The 22,101-nt window shown below is 38.2% G+C and overlaps 5 protein-coding genes across 5 annotated transcripts; 3 read left to right on the top strand and 2 right to left on the bottom strand.

The window, feature by feature from the left end:
- The first annotated feature begins 373 nt into the window (after positions 1-373).
- Positions 374-4,517, top strand: LOC103327248 (Flavin containing amine oxidoreductase family). The gene is made up of 9 exons (XM_008229549.2): positions 374-891; positions 1,044-1,235; positions 1,356-1,440; positions 1,954-2,101; positions 2,187-2,267; positions 2,423-2,594; positions 2,817-2,976; positions 3,089-3,192; positions 3,830-4,517. The coding sequence occupies exons 1-9, from the start codon at positions 472-474 to the stop codon at positions 4,121-4,123; spliced, it is 1,656 nt and encodes a 551-aa protein (XP_008227771.2). The 5' UTR covers positions 374-471; the 3' UTR covers positions 4,124-4,517.
- Positions 4,518-6,838: 2,321 nt separating this feature from the next.
- On the top strand, positions 6,839-8,451 carry LOC103327312 (auxin-responsive protein IAA30). The gene is made up of 4 exons (XM_008229623.2): positions 6,839-7,132; positions 7,357-7,604; positions 7,781-7,889; positions 8,071-8,451. The coding sequence occupies exons 1-4, from the start codon at positions 6,897-6,899 to the stop codon at positions 8,123-8,125; spliced, it is 648 nt and encodes a 215-aa protein (XP_008227845.2). The 5' UTR covers positions 6,839-6,896; the 3' UTR covers positions 8,126-8,451.
- A 2,174-nt stretch (positions 8,452-10,625) lies between these two features.
- WTF1 (Ubiquitin carboxyl-terminal hydrolase family protein) lies at positions 10,626-12,899 on the bottom strand. The gene has a single exon (XM_016794063.2). It carries the CDS (start codon positions 12,531-12,533, stop codon positions 10,956-10,958), a length of 1,578 nt encoding a protein of 525 aa, XP_016649549.2. The 5' UTR covers positions 12,534-12,899; the 3' UTR covers positions 10,626-10,955.
- A 1,979-nt stretch (positions 12,900-14,878) lies between these two features.
- On the bottom strand, positions 14,879-16,241 carry LOC103327249 (Chitinase family protein). Its single transcript, XM_008229550.3, has 2 exons — positions 15,676-16,241; positions 14,879-15,485 (listed from the first exon to the last, which is right to left on the bottom strand). The coding sequence occupies exons 1-2, from the start codon at positions 16,044-16,046 to the stop codon at positions 15,119-15,121; spliced, it is 738 nt and encodes a 245-aa protein (XP_008227772.2). The 5' UTR covers positions 16,047-16,241; the 3' UTR covers positions 14,879-15,118.
- Positions 16,242-16,916: 675 nt separating this feature from the next.
- Positions 16,917-20,007, top strand: LOC103327250 (large ribosomal subunit protein eL6-like). Its single transcript, XM_008229551.3, has 4 exons — positions 16,917-17,283; positions 17,398-17,504; positions 19,055-19,236; positions 19,693-20,007. Exons 1-4 carry the CDS (start codon positions 17,027-17,029, stop codon positions 19,846-19,848), a joined length of 702 nt encoding a protein of 233 aa, XP_008227773.2. The 5' UTR covers positions 16,917-17,026; the 3' UTR covers positions 19,849-20,007.
- The last annotated feature ends 2,094 nt before the right edge of the window (positions 20,008-22,101 follow it).

Here is a 22,101-nt window from a genome sequence, read left to right as displayed (position 1 = left end):
TAAAAAAAATATAAGTGATGATTTGGGAATTCAGAAGGATCCATCAAGTTAGGCATCTTTGTATTTTTTTGGAAGATCTTTCTTATTGAGAATGACGATAATATATTAAATTCACACACACCGAATGCTTGAACCCAAACATGTCAAAGAGCAATTACTTCAAACTACTACACTAGTGTGTCATATTGCCATAATTATATGTGTTTATTAACATGAAGTGTATCTATATTGTCAATTCCTTCATTCCCATATTCCTAATTTTTCCGACATTTACTTCCTAATTCTTGATAAATAAATATGTAGGAAAAAAAAAAAAAACGTGTGTTAGCATTTTAGTTTATCTTTTCCTCTTTTATTTTGTCCAGTCTGAGCACTGACGTTTTACTTTGTTTAAAGATAAGAAAACGGTGGTTTGTGACCTATGTTTCATCATTTTCAGCTGGTGCTGGTTCCTCCTCCCTGCCAATCGCCATGAGCACCGCCAGGCTCGCAGACCTCCCTTCGCTCGCGGCCACTCAGCCTCTTTTCTTTCCTGCACCTCACGGTCACAGACCTCCCTCCGTTTATATGGGCCCCAAACCAAACAAAGCCACCCCTTCCCTAAAGTTGCGATGCTCGGTAGCCAAAGAGTCCACGATATCTCCATTGGGTGTGAGTGGAGAGGGTGGGCAGTTGGGAGCCGTTGACTGCGTTGTGGTGGGTGGTGGAATCAGTGGGCTCTGCATCGCTCAGGCGCTGGCCACCAAGCACGGCGACGCCGTTCCGAATGTGATAGTGACGGAGGCCAGAGACCGCGTTGGAGGCAACATAATCACCGTCCATAAGGACGGCTATCTCTGGGAAGAGGGCCCCAATAGTTTTCAGCCGTCGGATCCCATGCTCACCATGCTGGTATTGCTCTTCTCTGCTCTGCTCTGCTCTGCTTTGCTTTGGTAGCGAGGTGGAATTTCAGTTAAAGTAATTACAAATTAGTGAGCTAGATTAGACTGCTAGTGTGCTGGTGCTATGACTGTGAATGTGAATTGGGTATTTGTGTTTGGTAGGTGGACAGTGGTTTGAAGGATGATCTGGTTCTTGGGGATCCTAATGCACCTCGGTTTGTGTTGTGGGACGGCAAGCTGAGGCCTGTACCCTCCAGCCCAGCTGACATACCTTTCTTTGACTTGATGAGCATCGGCGGCAAACTCAGGGCTGCCTTTGGCGCTCTTGGCATTCGCCCTTCCCCTCCTCCTCCAGTTTGTCCTCTTCTTGTCTCTTTTCTATGTAATTTTCATTAATTGTTTCACGATTCTCACTCATTCCTCAATTCCTCAACTGCATTTCTCATTTCGCATAATCTTTCACAAAAGTGACAGGGTCATGAGGAATCAGTCGAAGAGTTTGTGCGTCGTAATCTCGGAGATGAGGTTTTTGAACGCTTGATTGAGCCTTTCTGTTCAGGTCATTATTATAAATTCATTATCTACTCTCTTCTCTTCCTGCATTACCTTAATTTATTATCTGCATTCACTTCCTGCTTCCTGCAAATGGATCCTAAGGTTGGTTTGTTCTCAATCCAACTGTTGTGAATAGCATTTACACCTTAAACCACACCCATTTTGAGGAAAAGAAGTTGTTTGCACTTAGTTTCATCATTTATGCAAGCAACCACCCTGTGACATCAAATTGGCCATAGCAGACAATGTTACCTTACACAAATTTTATATGACACTTTGAACTGGCAGCATTTCACATAGGATCTGGAATTTAACCACATTCATTTATTTACCCATCCTCAGTTATCTACACAAACTGTGCACTTTGAACTAAGTTACTGACGATAAAACTTCCTGTAAAAGTTGTTCATTTTAACTTTGCATTCTTCCATTAAGTTTTTAAAAGTGGTGTGGCTTTTTATCACCTTATCAGGTAATGGTGGTTTCATAGTTGCCTTGAAACTTTTGTCATGTTCAGGTGTTTATGCGGGTGATCCTTCAAAGTTAAGTATGAAAGCAGCATTTGGCAAAGTTTGGAATCTAGAGCAAAATGGGGGCAGTATCGTTGGTGGCGCTTTTAAAGCAATCCAGGAGAGGAAGCGTGCTCATAAGACACCTCGAGATCCGTAATAACATATTTTTGTTTTGAAGTTATTTTATGATTTAACTATTAAAGTTTATTTTCAATGTCCTGATTTTAGTTATTTATAGGCGCCTACCAAAACCGAAGGGCCAAACAGTTGGATCTTTTAGGAAGGGACTTTCTATGTTGCCGGATGCAATTTCTTCAAGGTACCCTCTTTCAGCAAAATGAGTGCTCTAGTTGGATGATCAACCTTCTTTATTGGCAAGCAGAGAAACATCTCTGTGGGGTTTCTTTCATATGCAACATGTGTTGTATTTTTCTCAGCCGTGATAAGCCTACTGTGTTGTGTTTATGTTGGCAGGTTGGGAAGCAAAGTAAAGTTATCTTGGAAGCTTTCAAATATCAGTAAATTGGATAAAGGAGGGTACACTTTGACATATGAAACACCAGAAGGATTGATTTCACTACTGAGTAAAAGTGTTGTGATGACTGTTCCATCCCATGTAGCAAGTAGCTTATTGCGTCCTCTATCTGTAGGTTTCTTTCTCACATACTTTGTTATCTTTTACTTCCACTTGTTTGACTGTTGAATCTTGATTTCTGAGGCATTTAAAGTTGGTGGTGTTTAGCCAAAATTCTGTCCAAATAAGAACACGTCTATAAATAGTGGTTATCTACAAGACTAATCAGGGCGGTTTTATTTTGAAGCTGACATTCCAAGTTGTTTTCTTCTTGCCTCTTGCTTCTTTCTGCAGGGTGCTGCTGCAGATGCACTATCAAAATTTTATTACCCACCAGTTGCAGCAGTTTCTATTTCATATCCAAAAGAAGCAATTCGGACTGAATGCTTGATAGATGGTGAACTGAAGGGTTTTGGTCAATTGCATCCTCGTAGCCAAGGGCTGAAAACATTAGGTAGATTCCCTTTGGTTTAAAAATTCATTATCTATGCCACTAACTGATGCTTAACATCAGTGGTCACCAATTGTTGCTGAGTTTAGTCTGTGGGTTTTCTTGGGTTTTGCAGGAACTATATACAGCTCATCACTCTTTCCTAATCGTGCACCACCTGGAAGGGTACTGCTCTTGAACTATATTGGAGGTGCCACCAATCCTGGGATTTTGTCAAAGGTAAATGTCATATGATACCGCATCTTGTGTTGGGAAAGATGCATGGCATAACTGGCATTATATTTAGGAGCACTGTGATGGTAAGGCTGGTGCTATTGGCATTTCAAGCAGGTCTCAAAATTTACTTCATTTCATGTATGGCATGATATTTCAAGTGAGTTTTCCCTATAAGAGAACCCCCTTCCACCAAAAAAACAAAAAAGAAGACATACATTGATCCAATATCCGTTTTCCACCTTTGTAATTTCCTTTATTGACTATCTTTTAAAACTTTTATTTTGAGCGTCAATGTTGAATCGTTGATACTTAGAATTAGAAAAAAGATCATTGGTGGTTTTCCATATTAGTACCATAATTTTATATCTGTGACCAGTCAAGTAATCATGCATGAAACTTGTATCTTCATGCAAGTGAGTTTGGTATCATGTGGTAAAATTTGTATTTTGTCTTTGGGTGCAGATTTTGTTTTGCAAGGCATTGTGCCATTGCTGCTTCTTTTTTCTTTTTCTTTTTTCCTAGTCTGTCAATTTGTGTGGGTGTGTGCTGTGTGGTGCAAGTGCATGTACATATAAATTTACATTCTAATGTTTCTTTTCTTTGAACTCTTTTTAAAGTAAAAATATATGTTTATTAACAGAAAGAGAGCGAGCTTGTTGAAGCAGTTGATCAAGATCTGAGAAACGTCCTCCTAAACCGTAATGCTAAGGATCCACTTGTATTGGGTGTGAAAGTATGGCCACAAGCCATTCCACAGTTCTTGGTTGGTCATTTTGATGTCCTAGATGCTGCAAAAGCTGCTTTAAGTGATTCCCAAGGGTTGTTTCTGGGTGGCAACTACGTCACTGGTGTAGCCTTGGGTCGATGTGTTGAGGGTGCTTATGATGTTGCAGCTGAGGTGGCTAATTTTGTATCACGATATGCTTACAAATAGTACAGTTAAGGGTGATCCTGCATCCTGTAGAAATGGTATGTTGGGAAGTGGAACTTAAGATGTTCATTGGACGTGCTGGGTAGCCAGCTTTTCAAATAGAGTTGCTTCTTCTTTTAGGTATTTTGGTTTTGTCTTGTTATTTGTACTTGTAAATACCTGGAGCTCTAGCATTAATAATATCTTAAGTGCCAAGTTTTGTAATTACCTGGAGCTCTGGATGTACTTGATGGTTGCCAAAGGCCGTGTGATTAAATTCAGTGACACTTGAACGAGTTTCCTGCTTATATTCTTCGGAGGAAAGGGCTGATAAATTGGTCCCTGGTCTTACTGGTTGCCAATGTTCTTAGTGTTTTGATTTATAAATTATTTATTTATTTAATTAATTCTATGTTAATCTTGATGTTCTTAGTTACCCATCTCTCTGGTTGTGCATGTCAATGTGTGGAACATGTGTAAATAAAATGTTATTTGGTTTCTCTTAGTTACAACTCAGGTGACATATTACTTGTTACAGATTGATATAGATCTTACATTAATTCTAAAAGCTCTCCCGCCCCTGTAGCTAGCCACCACATCACACCCACACTATCTTGTTTGGAATGCGCTGAGTTATTCTTTTCTTTTGCTTTTGGAGTGTTGCCAATGCCGAGGCAAAGCATCATTCGAAAAACTTGTAAAGCGTGGATTAGGAAAGCATCAGCCAGCCATATACATATCCTAGGTATGCCGGTTGAGACATTAGCGTGCTGGCCGCCAAGGTTACCGAACACTAGGAGTAGGAGAAGGGAAGGGAGCACATGTTTGGTGGTTGATGTCAATAGCTTTAGTAGGCGAGGGTGAATGTGGGGTGAGGTAGAGGTCTCTTGGTAAGTTGATACAATACAAGCATGGCAATGCATAGGTGTTGGGAGAACAGGACATTAAGATCTAAAAGACTAAAAGTAGCTGCGAGTTGCGGAAAGCTTTTTCTAGAGTTGAATTTCAAGAAACAAACGTTTCGCGTGTTTCAAAGAGATGAAGGCTAATTAATTGATTCAAGGAACAATACTTACGATAATGGTAGGGGTGGTGGGGAACATCCACTTTTTCTTTCTGCCTTTGTTTCTTCTAAGTCCTCATTTCAATTCCTTCTTCTGAATCTATAATCTCCTCCTATAGCAATTGGCGTATCTTTAGGCGTAAGCAAAGATATTCATGTTCCCTTGGCCTCGTGAAAAAACATGGAAAATCTAACATATCACAAAAAGAGTGAAAAACAAAAAGTAAAAGTGGTGTCTTTCTATTATTACACACAGTTTATGCACGTGGAGCTGGGGGAAAGATGCCAATGGAGACAAAGCAAATTATTCATTAGGGAAAAATTAATTTAGAGATCTCCTCTCAACTTTTGACTTTATTCCACTTTGCCATTCTAACTTTCAATTTAGTTTTGAGTCTCCTTGAGCTTTCAGTTCACGCGGATGTCTCCTAACTGCAATTATGTTACAATTTTCCTTCAATTTTCATCACGTGCAATTGGCAGGATTAATTTTGAGAAGCATATACGTCGATTGAAGGAGTTTAGAACGTAATTAGGTGACAATTTCTTGAACATTAGTGATATTTGTATATTTTATGTTTAAAATAATGTTGCATGTGTATCCTGTACGATGTTTGTTAAGCATATATATGTCCATCCCCCCTAATCAATCATCGTTTGTTGCTAAAGTACATTAGTGATATATTATTAAGATTATATATGGTATGCTACAAATTACACCAATGCCAATGCCAATGCCCTTGATTACGTCCTGTGACTCTATACCCAAGGTCCCCATGCGCAACACGATAATTATATCCATTGAACATTGATTTGGAGATTCTCTTTAATTAAAATTAATCTAATATTTGTCTCTTGCTCTGTAAACATCGGAGATTGTTCCTTTTTGCTTCCAGATTGAATGTCCAAGACGACTCCACGACCACAAACAGAGTCTCATTCATTATTGAGTTTGAGGTCAGAAAAATAATATAAAAGAAGAGAGAGAGAGAGAGAAGAGTCTAGATTCATTTCCTCAACCACATATAATTGATATCAAACCAACTTAATTCTCTTAAGATTTCCATTTCTTAATAGAATTTGTCCCTGATTAATTTGCAATGGCTAAAGTGAGATCTGAGAGAAAGTTAAACAGTTGTTGACTGACTGACATTGTGTTCCAAATTAAGGTACCAAAAAACACAAGGTATTATTATTGCTCTTCTTGCCTGCCTGTAACTTGACTGTGTAAAAGCAAGCTTGTGAATCCCATTTTTGATTCCTTTTATTTGATGTGAAATAAAGTTGGGAGGGGAGGGAGCCATATGAATATGATATCTTTTATTTGATGTGAAATAACTTGCAAATTTTCAAAAGTTTCACCTCAGCATCAGCACCAGCCTGTGAACTGGATCTCTTAAACGTCAACAAAATGCAATCTTCATTCATTCATTCATTCATTCATTCCCTTTGTTTTTCTTCAGGTTGGTTGTATTTCTCACATGTTCAACATTGCATTCAAGTTTGAAATGGAATTTCGATGCAAGTCGCTTTTTGACACGTGTACCTGTCGGCTAGACTGAGAACATTATTTGGATTCTCAGGTCAGGTGGACTCTAGTATCATCAAATCGAAGAAATGCCTGCCTTCCCCAGGAGAAGGCCTTAAAGTTACATATATATATATATATATATATAAACACAAGATACGTGGCTGGCGGCTTCTTCAATATAAATGAATGAACGTAATTAAGCGATGGGCAGAGGCAGAGCTCCTACAAGTAGTACTAGTTGTTCTTCATCTATTGACAGTAGCAACCACCCAGGCCCAGCTCTCTCAACAACGCCATCATCATCTTCCCAAACCCTCCCATCTTCTTTCTCACACTCACAGTTCAAACAGTTAAAGAGAGATCTTAGCACAGATCTCAGGCTTGGGCTTAGCCTATCACCCTCTGCCTCTCACTCTCAACAACACAATCCTGTTGCAAGGTACACACACACACACACATATATGTACATGCATGGCATGGTACATGTCACACGTACGTGTGTGTATGCCATGATCCATGAAGCTCTCATCAACAACTTCATGAATCCATTAATGCTCCATTTGATAATATATATATATATATATATGACTTCTACCATTACCTACATATATGAACTATGAGGATCACTCACTAACATATGGTATTTATATGATTTGATAATAGGGGGTCATCGTCGGATTGGGCGTATTCAAACCAGCCGAAGGAGGAGGCAATGAATAATTATGCAGCAGCTGCAGCAGCTGCAGCAGATGAAGGCAGCAATGATAATGATGATCACACCACATCCACCTTATATGTGAAGGTTTACATGGCAGGCCATGCCATTGGCAGGAAGTTGGATCTATTAGCGCATGATGGTTTTCATGACTTGATACGAACACTGGAACATATGTTCAACACCAACATTCTCTGTATGTAACTTAACTTTGCTTCATCAATTTCCAACACATCTAATACTAGTTGGTTTTTGGAAAATTTTATTTATATATATTTGAATCACTCATGTTGAACTAGTAGAAAATTTTGAAGCTTGTGTGTAGAAGTAGTAGTGATTGTGATTGAAATATATATATACATATAACTGCAGGGGGAGATGAGGTGGATAGAGTGCACTCTGAGTCTGGTCGTGATGTTCATGTTTTGACATATGAAGACGAGGAAGGGGATTGGCTGATGGTGGGGGATGTTCCTTGGGAGTAAGTAGTCAATCTAATTAATCTTTCTGCATTATAAATGCACAATAATCCTCCTCCTCTTAATTTGCTTAATTAATCAATCCCGAATTCCCAATTCCCAGTCAGTTTAATAATGATGGATCAACTGCTTTTCTTGTGCTTAATTTCTTTCTTTCTTTCTACATTTAATGCATGCACGCAGGATGTTCTTGTCCGCAGCGAAAAGATTGAAGATCACAAGGACTTTTCCATGCTGATTTTTACATCATCTCCCCCCTCCTAGTCCAAGGGTTTTGAATTTTTGGGACGGGCTAAGTCAAGCGAGGGCGAGAGAGGAACAGTAGAGATTTATAGTCTGGAACGATGAGTTTACTGTTAGGGCGTTGGGCTGGAAGCTGGGCCTTAGAACGTATAGGTATATTAGAGCCCAGAGGGTGGGTTATTTTGTTTTATTTTCCTCATCTTTGTGCTCATCTTTATTTCAGCGTACTTAATTGCCCGGGTGGTAATTGTCGCTAGCATAACTCATCTGTTTTGAGAGAGATGTATTTTGTATGTTAATGATGTTTTACAACTACATAAACTGTACGCATCCCTTCCCTTGTATAAGGTCATGTCCCTCATAAACTGAAAAGGCATACAAATTACAATGGCATGCAGGAGATGACTACGGATCAGTAAGCTCATTGGAACATACCTTTGTAAAGGAAGAAAACATTTCAGAAGAGCAGCTTACAAATGAACACAAAATTTACAGATAAAGGTGAACCAAAATTATTGTCACATCTTTCCAAAACTTTGGTATGCTGTGTCTGCGGACAAGAAAAAGTACTCAAGGGAATATGACTAAAACACCTACATATATATATAGAAGATCAAATGGGGACAGTTTTTTCAAAAGATCATCGAAGTAATCTAGACCTGTAACAGAAAGAAATAATTGCAATCCAGATCTTGCCAATTTCCCATATCAAGAGATGACACATCCCGCCGTTTATGATCAATCATCCTCTAGGCGCATGGAGACTGACATTAATGATGTATAGAACATGGCGTGGTTGTTACTTCCAGTGATAGCACCACCAGCTCACCCTACATTTTCATTAACACTTGAAAGGACTCCATGAAATGAGAAACGACTTAAGAATTTCATTCACTTGCAAGAGATATAACTATTCAATCAATGACAATTATTTGAAAAGTCGGAGACATAGAGCATATTGCTTAAGCTACATTAATCAAACCTCAATACAGAAGCCATGCAAAAATTGTATTGTAAAATTGCACTAATTTTTAAAGACCTGAAAATGTTCTTGCCAAAGTAATGAAAATGGTTATCAAGGCTGCAAATGTTGAAATTGGTAGGAAGGCTTCAAATTTAAAGAGAAATATAACCAGTAAATATTTTTAGCAAGCACCAGACTAATGTTTCATAAGTAAATGAAGGGAAAATGTCAGCAATTAGTATAACATAGCACTCAATTAATTTTAGAATTCAGAATATAGATTTGAGTCAGCAACTAGTATAACATTGTACGACTATAACTGGGTAGACCAAATGATGATTAAAATGACTATTTGGAATATTGAGCAGTTGCTGCTGCTCCCTTCTTCCTTTGTGCCGCTTCAATACCTGTTCAGATTCTCAGAAAACCCAATAAAACGTAAAACTCAAACCAATACAAACAAATTAAGAAGAACAAATAGAACAACACAATTAAAATTGAAACCGTTCGAACCTGCAAGGCACATGGCACATATATCTCATCTTTCCACTACCAGTGGCCTTCAATTGGATTCTCCTCACACTACCAGTTGCCTATTTTTGAACATCATGTAAATCATCTTATCAACCATCTAAAGAGAACACAGATGTAAGGTGCTCAATGTTCAGGGTTTCCTTAAATCTGTGTTCTCTCTATGTTCAGGGTTCTCCACGTCTCATGACTCTGTTTCCTTTTGCATGGTTTCCTTTCGTGACTCTGTTTCCTTCATCACCATGTTTCCTTAAATCTGTGTTCTCTCTATGTTCAGGGTTTCCTCCATACGTAAAGAGAACACAGATGTAAGGAACATTTTTCAGGTAACTTTTCTTGGTATCCATGAAAACTTATCTTGCTGCATATAGAATCTAATGAAAATTGAACTAAAATAATAGATACTTTGTTCCAAAATTTTGAATTCATTTGCATATTAACTAAAATTCTTTTTCCTTTTTGGTTCCAAACAGCATGCTAGAGAACATATTTTGAGTACCTAACTTTTAAAGAGAAAATTGCACAATCCCATAAAGCATGGTGAAACAAATGTATAAGGCATACACTGGAGTAAGGAAGCCTAACACAGGATATGTATAATACCTGCAAATCGTATTTTAGACCTTTGCAATTTCCTGAATCTCTCAAAACAATTATAAATTTTTTTAATTTCATAATGATACAAAAGAAGAATAATTGATCATGAATATTCTGTTTGGCCACTGAGAAAATCTTGGAAAATAAGGGGAAAAAAAACTAGAAGCACTCTCTTGAGACAATGAAAAGGTTGTGAAGACGAGTATGGTGAAAGAGTGATGGAAGAACAATTTGAGAAAGCTAATTTCGATAATCTGGATGAAAATTTCATAAAGTTACTTCTAATCTCTACAGGTGTTTTGCTTTAGATACAAACGTTTCTGAATCGTTATGTAAGTAATTGCATTGCAGAGGGATGAACATTAAGCATCAACCGGGTTATTCAAATAAAAAGCATGAAGAATTATTTGAAACAAGCTGCAACTTCTCATTCCCACAAAATTTCAGTTTTTTTAACTAAAGAGTACAAAAACAAATGACTCTGTTACATAAGGCAATAGAGAAATATAGTACTTGAAGGTGATGCCTTTGCCTTTCAAAGAACATTTCTCTGAACATCAAGTATGGGGAAAAGGTAAAGGCCTTGTGTTGCTAACAGGTTCTAGAGCGTTGCAGATAGCATGCTGAATTCTCCTTCGAGCAGGATCAGACATATATAGTATTTCAGGCCAAAACATATAATCAACCCTTTCAGGATATATGTTGGGGCTGGAGTCCCTACAAATCCATTAATTTACCAGCGCTCCCTTGGCCGACCATCTGGCAACACTGGAACAAGTACCTTTCCATCATTCTGTCCCGAATTATCTTCATCTTTGACTGGTTTGCTCACTCCAATATTCAGTGTTTTCCCATCTTCGTCGAAATCCGGGGGTGTATCATCATCTTCATCACTCCAATCATCTTCATCATCATCTTCGTCATTGTCAAACTCATCATCACTCATAAATTTATCAGCATCAGACCATTCCTCACCCTCCTCAAGAGTTCCACCTTTTGCCTCATCATTTCCTTCTGCACCATCTGCCTCACTTCTGGGAGCACCCCTTCGAGGAAACCGAGGAACAGAAATAATAGATCGAAGCTTCTCCTTTATGATCAACAAACGATCCTTGTCTATCAATTGGGAATCACAATATGCTTCCCTGAGGAAAACTGAATCCCTATCTCCTTTCAAGGACACGTAAAACATATCAGGGTGCCTTATCAGCATACCCCTCACCTGCTGAGAGAACCTAAACTCTTCTCGAAAATGAGTAAGGTGATCCACAAGGGTCCTCTTCTCCACAGTAAGACTCAACATCTCATGAACAACTGCACAAGCATGTTTCTCTTTCTCAATTGTACCTGACCTCAGGCCCGAGAAATCAGAGTAAGGGGATATGTAAGGTATGTCCCTGAACAGGCATATCCTTCTCATCTCACCCTTGGAAAGATTAAGACCCTTTGGCAGTTTTAGTCTATTGAACTTGAGAGGCCTATCTATAATTAAATCCTTCTCTTCTATTTCTCTAACCCGGTTTTCCTCTTCAGATAACTCAGCTGCTGAAACTGCAAGCTCAGGATCCCAATGAGTTAATTCTAAAGCTGGACCTCTCGCAGTTGCAACAACTTTAAAGAACTGAGGGTACCGGTGACAAATTGTATCACGAAACTCTAAAGGAAGCCCCAAATCATTCCTCAAATGGGCAATCTTCTCCAATAAAATACGCTTATCCAATGACATCATCAACAATTTCCTCAACTTCACGACTAGCAAGTCTTCCATCTCATTCCTGACCTTCAACTCCTCAAAATAAAGCCTTTCTGCTTCCGGCGTCAATTTGAATTGCAAAGAGTAAACCCCTTCTTCAACAATCTCAAACACTGCAGGGAACTTCTTTAACAAGGCAATAAAACGACGCTTTTTCTGCAGACCCAAGTCTCTTCTGTACCTACCTAACTCTCTAAGCGACATAACTCTATCAGGTTGGCTCACTAAAATTTTTCGTATCTTCAAAACCAGCTTCAACTTCTTATCCTTTTGAATTACGTTGTCAAAGGGAAGCTCTTTCCTTCTCTTCACAGCAGCACTTATTGGCCCAAACGGGACATGGTTTTTTGTCAGGTTACCCAAAGGAACATCTCTCCCATGTAAAACCAAACTCTTTCCCCAGAATAGCGATTTTTCTGGCAGTATCTTTGAGAGTGACAAATGGGTTTTCGTAGATTGTTTGGGTTGTAGAAGAAAAGGAGATTTGTATGAGAGAAAAAAGGATAAAGAAGGGGATGGTGAGGCTTTGGTTGAAGAAAAAAAGAGCTTCGGTTCCATTTGGAGCTACTACTTATAGACTACAAGAGAAAGCATAATCCAGAGACAAAGAGGATGCAAAAGAAGAAAAATTTATGCTGAAGCAAACGACTCACCTGGATATTGGAGGCTGAAGCTTGTGGTTAGGGGATTTAGAGATGGAGACGAACTGAACAAGATGGAGGAGAGGAGCAGCAAGGCTCGCTGCGGCTCCTGCGGCGGCGGCGTGTGAAGGTGAAGCAGAGAGTTTTGGGGTGGAAGGTGATGGGATAAGGGAGAGGGGTTGTAGTGTCGGATTATTGCAACTCCAGTGAGTGAGGTCTCTGGCCGTGAGAATAAGTTAGTGCAGTCTTCTGCGTTTAGAGAAATCTTAGCCATTCAAAGAATCTAACGGCTTTAGCATTTCCACATCAGCCTTAAGTAAGTGTGATGTGAAACGCAGCGTTTTAATTCCAACCCATCTCTTTTTTTTTCTTTTCCCTCTTCTGGGATAAGGGAGAGGAGGGGCTATATCTGGAATAATGTTTGGGTTGATCGCTTTTTCAAGTATTGTACAGTTTGCCCAAGGGAGTTTTCTTTATCTAATATCATTCTTGTGGTTGCCAGTTGCTTGTTATTCAAGGTAAATTTCTAGGCACTTCCTTGAATTGTCATGTTCCTTGCTAGGCTATAATTTCGGTTTCGCCTTCTTTGGGTGGTTTATTCATCTGTGCAGAAAAACACATGCAATGTTTTGGAATGGTATGCTAAATTGCTGATGCAGTTAAACTTTTCCTTGAATAAATTGGATGACTTGTAGTGTAGATACTCACGGAAGTGTCAATAGATGTTTATGCTATCCATGTCCACCAGATTGTCCTATCCCGATCGATTACTAAAACGCCTTTGATGGAACTATTTCCTTGCAGTTGGCTTGAGGGTAACAAACTTTCAGGCAGCATCCCATAAATGGGATCATTGAGGGAGTTGCAGGCTATGTCCGTGGTGCATACTTCTTCTCCAATGCTTTAATATTGTTTTTGTTATTCTGATTAAGGCATTTGGATTGGAGAACAACCAGTTTGAAGGGCTAATTTATCGATTTTGGTTCTGCTGTTTCCCATGTGACCTTTTGTGAATTTATGGTGTGCAATGCTTGTTTGTGTGCAGCTTTGCTTGTTATTTACTTTCACTGCAGTCTGCAACCATTGTTGAACAAAGAAACCATCTTACACATTAACAGTTAGTGGCAAACTGACAGCTGCCTTTCAAAATTTTTGTCCTGATAGAGTCACATTTCCCGCCAATCATAGCTTGTAGGACTCTATCTCCATACGAAGAGAGACAGATGGAATGGATACTTTACTTGGATGATTTTGCTTGCAATTTTCTTCTGTTATAAAAGGCTTTACTCTTAATGGTGCCTTTCATTGTGCTTTTGCTCTTTATTAGTTTGCACTTTCTCTTTTCCTTTCTGAAATGTTCTTGCCATGGTAAGCTCAATAAAGAGAGACAGCAAAGCAAATTCTTGGAACTGTGGATACTTTGTACGACATCTTTTGTGATGTCAAAATCACAGTTTCATTACCACATCCTTATCGTTTCTTTTGAATTAGACAAACCTGATCTTGGACTTTTGTATGTGCTCCAATATTAGACTGATCATCATAAACGAGGGGACTGCACTGCTTATAATATAGCAAATATCAAACTAGCAAGCCTTTTCTACGCAAATCATAAGCAGCACTTTCTTTATGGCTTTTTTGCACCAAGGAAAAAAAAAGGGAATCCTCAAACGCTTGAATTGTGAGATTATGTATTATGCATATCAAAGAAGGTTATAATTAGTTTGTGACATTTTCCATTGCATTTCAACATGGTATAGTCCGTCATTTGTTATATTGAATTGTTTATGTATTATGCATATTTGAATGTTTGGTATAGTAGAAAATGTGGTTTGTTTCGTTTAACATGGCAGACTCATTCTACATTTTTGTACTTGAGTTCCGAGTTTTCCCTTTTCCTGTTGTTGTCATTTCTTATTTCCTTTCTTGCAACTATCTAAAAGTTAAGTATGTTCGAGTTGTTGTTTAGTTTCTTGCTCTGAGCAATGCAGACTATTGGCTTTACTGATGTTCATAATTCTGTACAGAGTTGAGGATGAAGAAGGCGATGAAAATAGTATTTTTCCTTTATTTTTGTTTCGGTTTTTGTCAGTATTTTGAACTAGGACCAACTTGGTTTAGTAATATATGTTTTTATCTAAACATGACAAATCTAATCTGATATAACAGGGACATGCTTTCTGTGTACATGTTTTCCAAATTATATATATACATATATACCATCCAACAACAGAGTGAGTGAGACAAAGTGAGGACATAGCATGAGCCAAAGAATCACACGGGTAATGATCCTTTCCCTTTTATTATATTCCAACAACTACTCCATGATTGAAGGATCACAACATATTCTATTCATCAAATCTGAAAACACAGACAGAAATTAAATACAAAACAGAAAACTCCATCAACTCAAGCTCTGTATTAATTCTTATTCCATGTAATATTGTAAGAACAATATCATAGACATGTTGCAACTTGCACTGCATTCCTGTTTTTTTAACATTAAAAAGACTTCTGATTTGCACAGTCTAAGTTAGATCCAGTATCCACATTCAACAGCTGAGCATATCTTTTGAAATAACCAATCCGATCATTCACTCGTGCGTCGTTTGGTATGCCGCACTCAAGGCCACCGTTGATTATGTTAGTCACCACCCCAAATCCGGCAGTCCGGTTGGCTGCCACATCAGCTTCTGTGGGAATATATCGTCCAACCATGACATCGTGACAAGACGGCTTCGGCTTTTGCTCAGTCATCCAGAACCACAGAGCCGTTTTCAACGCGATCATGGAATTGTTTGCCACTATTTCTGGATTCTTAAGCCCATCAAACCCCAATGCCTTGCCGGCCGGGCCATAATTAAAGTTCCTAATTCATTACCAACATATATATTTCAAATCATCAAAAGACAATCCGACAACCTAAACATTTGTACGACAAAACCACATATTACCAATTACCATCCATAATATATATATATATATGTGACATTGACATGCATATATATTATGTCGATATAGGTATTAGATATGATGATCAAGTAATGAAATTAAATTACCAAGATAGTTGAATAGGGCCTCTTCCTTTGTAAGATTTGCCCGGATAGCAGGGCCATTCCTTGTTGGTGGAGTCACAGTAGTCGCTCTGGGGACTGATTTCCTCTTTATAGCACAAACCCCATGCATAGGGTCCATCAGGGGCAGTAGCCCACCCACCTGAAGTCTCGTGGAGATTTGAGCAAGGAAGGCAGCAATTTCGCGCTTGCGAGTGGTTAAGCTTCCGGTGGTGCCAAATCCAGGGAAGGATTTGGAGGCTTGGATGAAAGAGTTGTAGGCGTAGAAGTCTTTGGCAGGGCATGCGGCGTCGTCCTTGTGTAGAAACATGGTGTGGAAAAGGTCTTTGTTGATCAAAGACGAGATGGGACGACATGATTCGCGAGCAGCCTCAGCACCCCATGATGCATTACTAATACTAAGGCAAAACAAGGTGAATAATGAGAGGAAGATGGAAGATGACAACCAGCTGATTATTGCCATGGATATGTAATTAGCGCTTAGGCGTGCATATGCGCTTAGTCGTTGGCCTTTTATACAGACGTGCGCAGTGCAGTGCCGGCCATATATTCATAATTCATTTTAGAAAAAGAGGACATGCTACATGCTATGCTATGGTAGTGGGTTCGTTTCAGTTGCATTGCATTCAAGCAAATACTAATTAGTCAGAGGTCAACATACAATATTTTAGCTAGCTCAGAGGTCAGCTTAGCTTAGAGACCACTTGACCCAGTCTCATGTGATGGCCTAATAATATAATGGGCACGATATACTTTTTTCCCTTTACCGGAAGGCAAGAGGCTGACTTAGCCACTTCTCCCCAGAGTGGAAATGTCGTCACCATGCATATATACATATATATATATATATAGAGAGAGAGAGAGAGAGAGAGAGAGAGATGTCCATGTATTTGCTAATTTACACAAGACAAGACTCAAGAGTGATGAATCAATAGAGAAGCGGCTGCAGGGATGTCATCAAGTTCAACTAGTGGAAACTGGAGTGGAAGACTTGGTATTTGCCCACGTGATTCTCATGTCATGTCAGCCAAATCTTCTCATCAAATCATTCTGATGCTTTGGATTGGACCCAACCCAAGGCTTCAACTGTGGACTGGATTGATAGAGCCCAACCCAAGTCTTCAACTATGGACTGGATCGATTGAGCCCAACGACGTCTTATCTTTAATTGATCCACCAGCCCAACAAAATGAATTGAACAAAAAAATAAACAGGTTTAGGGTTTAAGACTTTAAAGTTGAAGTCTTCAACTCCGCCGCACCTCTCTCTCTGTTTCGCATTTGCAAATTGCAAGCCGTAGGTTTCCGGACGACAGAGAGAGTTGCTGCAAATCGCAATGGCACCAAAAGCCAGACTCCCGAGAAAGACCCGGAACCCTGATTTGATTCGTGGGGTGGGTAAGTTCTCCAGGTCCAAGATGTACCACAAGCGCGGTCTTTGGGCCATCAAGGCCAAAAACGGCGGCGTATTCCCACGCCATGACCCCAAGCCAGCGGCCGAGGCCCCAACCCAGAAACCCCCTAAGTTCTACCCTGCCGACGACGCCAAGAAGCCTCTCGTCAACAAGCGGAAGCCCAAGCCTACCAACCTCAGGTTCTCTCATATTCCCTACTTTTAAATTTCAATTTTACAAAATGTGTTTAATTTGTTTTTCAAATTATTATTATTGTTTTTTTTTAATTAAAAATTTTGGTTGTTTGTATGTAGAGCGAGTATTACACCTGGCACGGTGTTGATTATATTGGCTGGAAGGTTTAAGGGAAAGAGAGTTGTTTTTCTTAAGCAGCTTACATCTGGATTGCTTCTCGTTACTGGTGAGCTTTCCAATTTCATTCATTATCGCTTCATCTATTTTCTGTTGTTGTAATTTATGTTGTTGTTGTTGTTTTTTTTTTTTTTTTAATGTAATAAGGCAATAATAGTACACTTTCGAACGTTTTCTTAATGAAAAATTTGATCAAGCTAATTCGAATTGTTCCATGAGGTACATTTGAATTCTCTTAAACAAGTTCATTTGTGCTTATGATTATGTAACGACCTCCACCTTGTTTCTGCCAAATACCCAACAACCTTGTTTTGTTGTTTTTTTAATGTAATAAGGTAATAATAGTACACTTTCGAATGTTTTCTTAATGAAAAATTTGATCAAGCTAATTCGAATTGTTCCATGAGGTACATTTGAATTCTCTTAAACAAGTTCATTTGAGCTTATGATTATGTAACGACCTCCACCTTGCTGCCAAATACCCAACAACCTTGTTTTGTTGTTTTTTTAATGTAATAAGGTAATAATAGTACACTTTCGAATGTTTTCCAAGCTAATTCGAATTGTTCCACGAATTCTTTAAACAAGTTCATTTGAGCTTATGATTATGTAACGACCTTTGTTTCTGCCAAATACCCAACAACCTTGAATTGGTAATAATAGTACTTTTTTCTTAATGAAAAATTTGATCAAGCTCCCATGAGGTACATTTGAATTCTCTTAAACAAGTTCATTTGAGCTTATGATTATGTAACGACCTCCACCTTGTTTCTGCCAAATACCCAACAACCTTGTTTTGTACAAGTTTATGTAACAATTCCTATTTTCCTAAGTTATTGTTTTGTACAAGCTAGCACGCTTCCTTTCTGTGATTGCTTCTGCTCCTGTAAACTGGGATACTTTGCAGGGTGGTTCGAATAGGGTAGTGTGTAGTTTAAGTGCAGTAGCGTGTATCTGTAACAGCATAGATACATGTGAATGTGTCAACTTGTGAAGTGTCACCAAATATCACACTTACGTTGTTCCTTTATCTAATTTATGCCAATGTGTTTTCTTGTATTTATGATATATGTTCCTTTGATTATGCATTCATGATTGGTAGAAATAGATATTCTTAGCATTTATGTGGTTAGCTTCACTTGGCCTGTTATAATGGCCTTTTACCTTGATTGCTTATATATATTTTATTCCTTTTAATTTTCATAGACAGTTTCGGAATTGGTTTATCCAATGATTTGTCAGTTGTTTTCTTTGAGTTGACTGCTTTTATATATATTCACTTTTTTTTTACATGAAAAGATTTTGTGTTATGTTTAAGTTGGGGCCTCAAGGTCCCAAGGACGGGCAACACCCATAAAGTCATTCCTCAGGATAAGCTCAATGCCAACAAAAGAGTTGAGCCCATACATGCCAATCCATTATCCATGAAATTTCTCTCATCTGTGGGAGATGAATTTTCCTATTTATTTTCTATTTATTGCGTAGTGGCTGGGTCATGGGTTTCTAATTGTGGCACTTGTCTGGTTCTCAAAATGAACTTGTTCAGGCAAATTCATAGAATGTATTTCTAACTCGAGTGCTGGTTTTATGCCTTTGCAGGGCCATTCAAAATTAATGGTGTTCCTTTGAGACGTGTGAATCAGTCCTATGTGATTGCCACTTCCACCAAGGTTGACATTTCTGGGGTGAACGTAGAAAAGTTTGATGACAAATATTTTGCAAAGGAAGTGGAGAAGAAGAAAAATAAGGGGGAGGGAGAATTTTTTGAGGCAGAGAAAGAGGTTAGTTTTATCATCTTTTTACTTTATATATTTGTAGAGCAAATTTAGTTATCATCTGTTCTTGCTACTGTCTATGCGGACTTAGATGTTTTGCAAGTTGAAATGTTTATGGGTGCCATCAGGATCTATTAATTATGTATAGTTTTCTAAGCATGAGAAAAAGAAATACCAGAGTGTTTTTTTTTTTTTTTTTGTTATAGATATTTTGTAATTGTTAGGTTTCCCTTTTGCATTGTCTCTCCACTCCTATCAATATCTTTCCAACTTCTGCTACTTCTTTTATTTGTTTCTTTCTCCATTTTCGCTCTCCTTTTCCATGTTATAGGAAGATAGTATTGTCTTCATTTATTTGTTACTGATCTGAATACAAATATTGGAGAATAGCATCCATTACTGTGACTGTTCCTGTCTAAATATTTTACTTTGAATTAATATTTTCCCAACAACAAAATGTAGGAAAAGAATGTCCTCCCCCAAGGAAGGAAAGATGACCAGAAGAGCGTGGATGCTTCATTGTTAAAGTCCATTGAGGCTGTCCCAGACTTGAAGACATACTTAGCTGCGAGATTCTCTCTTAAGTCAGGCATGAAGCCTCATGAGCTTGTCTTTTAGACGATTCTCTCATATATCAGTCATTAGGATAAATTTACTGCTCTTGGACTTGTTTGTTTCAGACTATCCGCAATTTTGTATTATCATTATCATTTTGTTGGCAGATCCAACATTTGTATTGATCGGTATTGCATTATGAAAGTTTTATTCTTTTGGCCATTTTGATTTTCCGGTTGACCTTGCGGATCAGTACAGTTACGATCAAACAACCGGAAATTCGTATCACATCACATAAGCATGGAATACATTTTATTGCCTTGTTTTCAAGAGATTTGACAACATTTTTGTGCGACATACGTACATCCAATCTTTTTTCAGTTTAAACAAAGAGCAAAGCAATGAAAAAACAAAAAGCATATATAGGAGAATTCATTAAAAAGATTTTTGATTTTCACAATCTAAGTTAGGTCCGGGATCAACGTTAAACAACTCAGCATATCTTTTGAAATAACCAATTCGACCATTCACTTTTCCGTCGATGGATCTTCCGCACTCTCCGCCGTTGATTATGTTAGTGACCATCCCATACCCAACAGTCCGATTAGCTACCATGTCATCTTCTGTGGGGACATATCTTCCAGTCATGACATCGTGGCAAGAGGGCTTAGGCTTTTGCTCAGTCATACAAAACCACAAGGCAGTTTTGAAAGCAACTATGGAATCGTTTACTACCAGTTCAGGATTTGCCAGTCCATCAAACCCTAAGGCCTTGCCGGCCTGGCCATAGTTATAGTTCCTAATAACCGACACTAGTTTATTATGCATGGATCGGTTACCAAATAATGTTATTACGATCCTGAAAAATGTTTGGGCAAGTGCGTGAGCATACCAAATGGTTTATGCTTTGATAAATAGTTTTGTTGTGTTTGGTTTCAAATGTTTTTCGTGCACTTTTAAGTATTTTTAGACTTGACCCAAATGGACAAACAAAGGTATGTGCTTGCTGCTCTCGCGCGCCTACGTTTTGGTGTAGATTACACACATGTCGACTACCTCTAGACCTAGACTGGGTTTCTGTCCGAGACTTGTCAACCCTATCATTGGTTCACTTTTCTTGGCTTGTAACTCTCTTGATTAGGTTTGAGTGTTTAAGACTTTGTAAGCTTGAGTATGTTTACATGTAAAGTTAAACTTTTGTAACTGCATATAAAATTTAAAATTTATTGTAAAAATTTGTTGACTTGCTGCTGCTGGTGTCTGTCTCAATTACAAAGTAGAAAGGAATAATTATATTCCATGACCTTTTCTTTTCTTTTCTTGTCTTTATTGAGATTTTTGTCTCTCAAGAAAAACCAGGTTGGCCGTTGCTTTGCACTGCATGTGATCATGAATCATGATCAACTCCGTATGCCGTTTGCTTGCCGCTATGGAAGTGAAGGCGATGTCATGCATTGAATTTGATTGAGTAAGATAAGAAAGCCACTAATTCAAGTTAAGATGAAATAAAGTCACTGATGATGAGGATTGAGGACTACTTCCAGTCGTTACGTCTTTGTTTTTGCCTTCAAATCAAACATGGATAATGAAATAAGAACCTAACACGAGATATTTGCAATAAAAACCAATCGTACTTATTGACTTTGCAGGTGTAAACATGCACAAGGAAAATAATAACATGTTTGTTGTTTTCTTCGAGTTAAATATATATACAGACAAGCACGTACCTTCAGATAATTCTCAATGCTATTATTAGTATATAATAATCAAGAGAGAGCGATCTTCCAGCTGTGTGTTCTCATTGTCAAATGAGGCATCTTTTACCATTGACTTCACTTTTCCACATCTTGACTTGACCAATTAAACTGATGTGCACAATATTAATACGTCATCAAGACTATTTAATTCGACCAAAAAAAAAAACAAGAAAGATCATGACTATTTAATAATGAAATATTTTTCTAACATATACACACACATATATATATATGATACAAGCAAGGTTACAAATTAATTTTTATCTTTAGAAAATACAAGGGGACATTCGATGTCATCAACAAGTGGTTTCATTCAGGAGTTTCACTAAAACATCCAAAATGAGGGTTGAAATTATAAAAAAACCCAAGCACTATTTAAACATATAAACACACTCAAAACCCATCATTACACACACTCAAAACTCATTTATAAACACACCCAAAAAGTTGACTTTTGGGTTGATTTTGGGTGTGTTTCTATGTTTAAATAGTGCTTGAGTTTTTTTATAAATACATGTCTAGGATTGGGTTTATTTATAAATTTGTATAGTTGAATTAA

Source organism: Prunus mume, linkage group LG4 (genome assembly GCF_029339155.1).
Source record: "Prunus mume cultivar Tortuosa linkage group LG4, ASM2933915v1, whole genome shotgun sequence".
In the NCBI taxonomy this organism is placed as follows: domain Eukaryota; kingdom Viridiplantae; phylum Streptophyta; class Magnoliopsida; order Rosales; family Rosaceae; genus Prunus; species Prunus mume.
Note: the sequence above shows the minus strand (reverse complement) of the source record. Positions and strands in the feature narration are given on the sequence as shown.

What these genes read in the sequence shown, in the direction of transcription:
- LOC103327312 (XM_008229623.2), top strand. Translation starts at nt 6,897, where the DNA reads ATGGGCAGAGGCAGAGCTCCTACAAGTAGTACTAGTTGTTCTTCATCT. An exon ending in CAACACAATCCTGTTGCAAG is followed by an intron (nt 7,133 to 7,356) that starts GTACACACACAC and finishes ATTTGATAATAG; the next exon opens with GGGGTCATCGTCGGATTGGG. An exon ending in GTTCAACACCAACATTCTCT is followed by an intron (nt 7,605 to 7,780) that starts GTATGTAACTTA and finishes ATATAACTGCAG; the next exon opens with GGGGAGATGAGGTGGATAGA.
- LOC103327248 (XM_008229549.2), top strand. Translation starts at nt 472, where the DNA reads ATGAGCACCGCCAGGCTCGCAGACCTCCCTTCGCTCGCGGCCACTCAG. An exon ending in ATCCCATGCTCACCATGCTG is followed by an intron (nt 892 to 1,043) that starts GTATTGCTCTTC and finishes TGTGTTTGGTAG; the next exon opens with GTGGACAGTGGTTTGAAGGA. An exon ending in CATAAGACACCTCGAGATCC is followed by an intron (nt 2,102 to 2,186) that starts GTAATAACATAT and finishes AGTTATTTATAG; the next exon opens with GCGCCTACCAAAACCGAAGG.
- WTF1 (XM_016794063.2), bottom strand. Translation starts at nt 12,533, where the DNA reads ATGGAACCGAAGCTCTTTTTTTCTTCAACCAAAGCCTCACCATCCCCT.
- LOC103327250 (XM_008229551.3), top strand. Translation starts at nt 17,027, where the DNA reads ATGGCACCAAAAGCCAGACTCCCGAGAAAGACCCGGAACCCTGATTTG. An exon ending in TGGATTGCTTCTCGTTACTG is followed by an intron (nt 17,505 to 19,054) that starts GTGAGCTTTCCA and finishes ATGCCTTTGCAG; the next exon opens with GGCCATTCAAAATTAATGGT. An exon ending in TTTTTGAGGCAGAGAAAGAG is followed by an intron (nt 19,237 to 19,692) that starts GTTAGTTTTATC and finishes AACAAAATGTAG; the next exon opens with GAAAAGAATGTCCTCCCCCA.
- LOC103327249 (XM_008229550.3), bottom strand. Translation starts at nt 16,046, where the DNA reads ATGTCGTCCCATCTCGTCTTTGATCAACAAAGACCTTTTCCACACCAT. An exon ending in GGCCCTATTCAACTATCTTG is followed by an intron (nt 15,486 to 15,675) that starts GTAATTTAATTT and finishes GTAATGAATTAG; the next exon opens with GAACTTTAATTATGGCCCGG.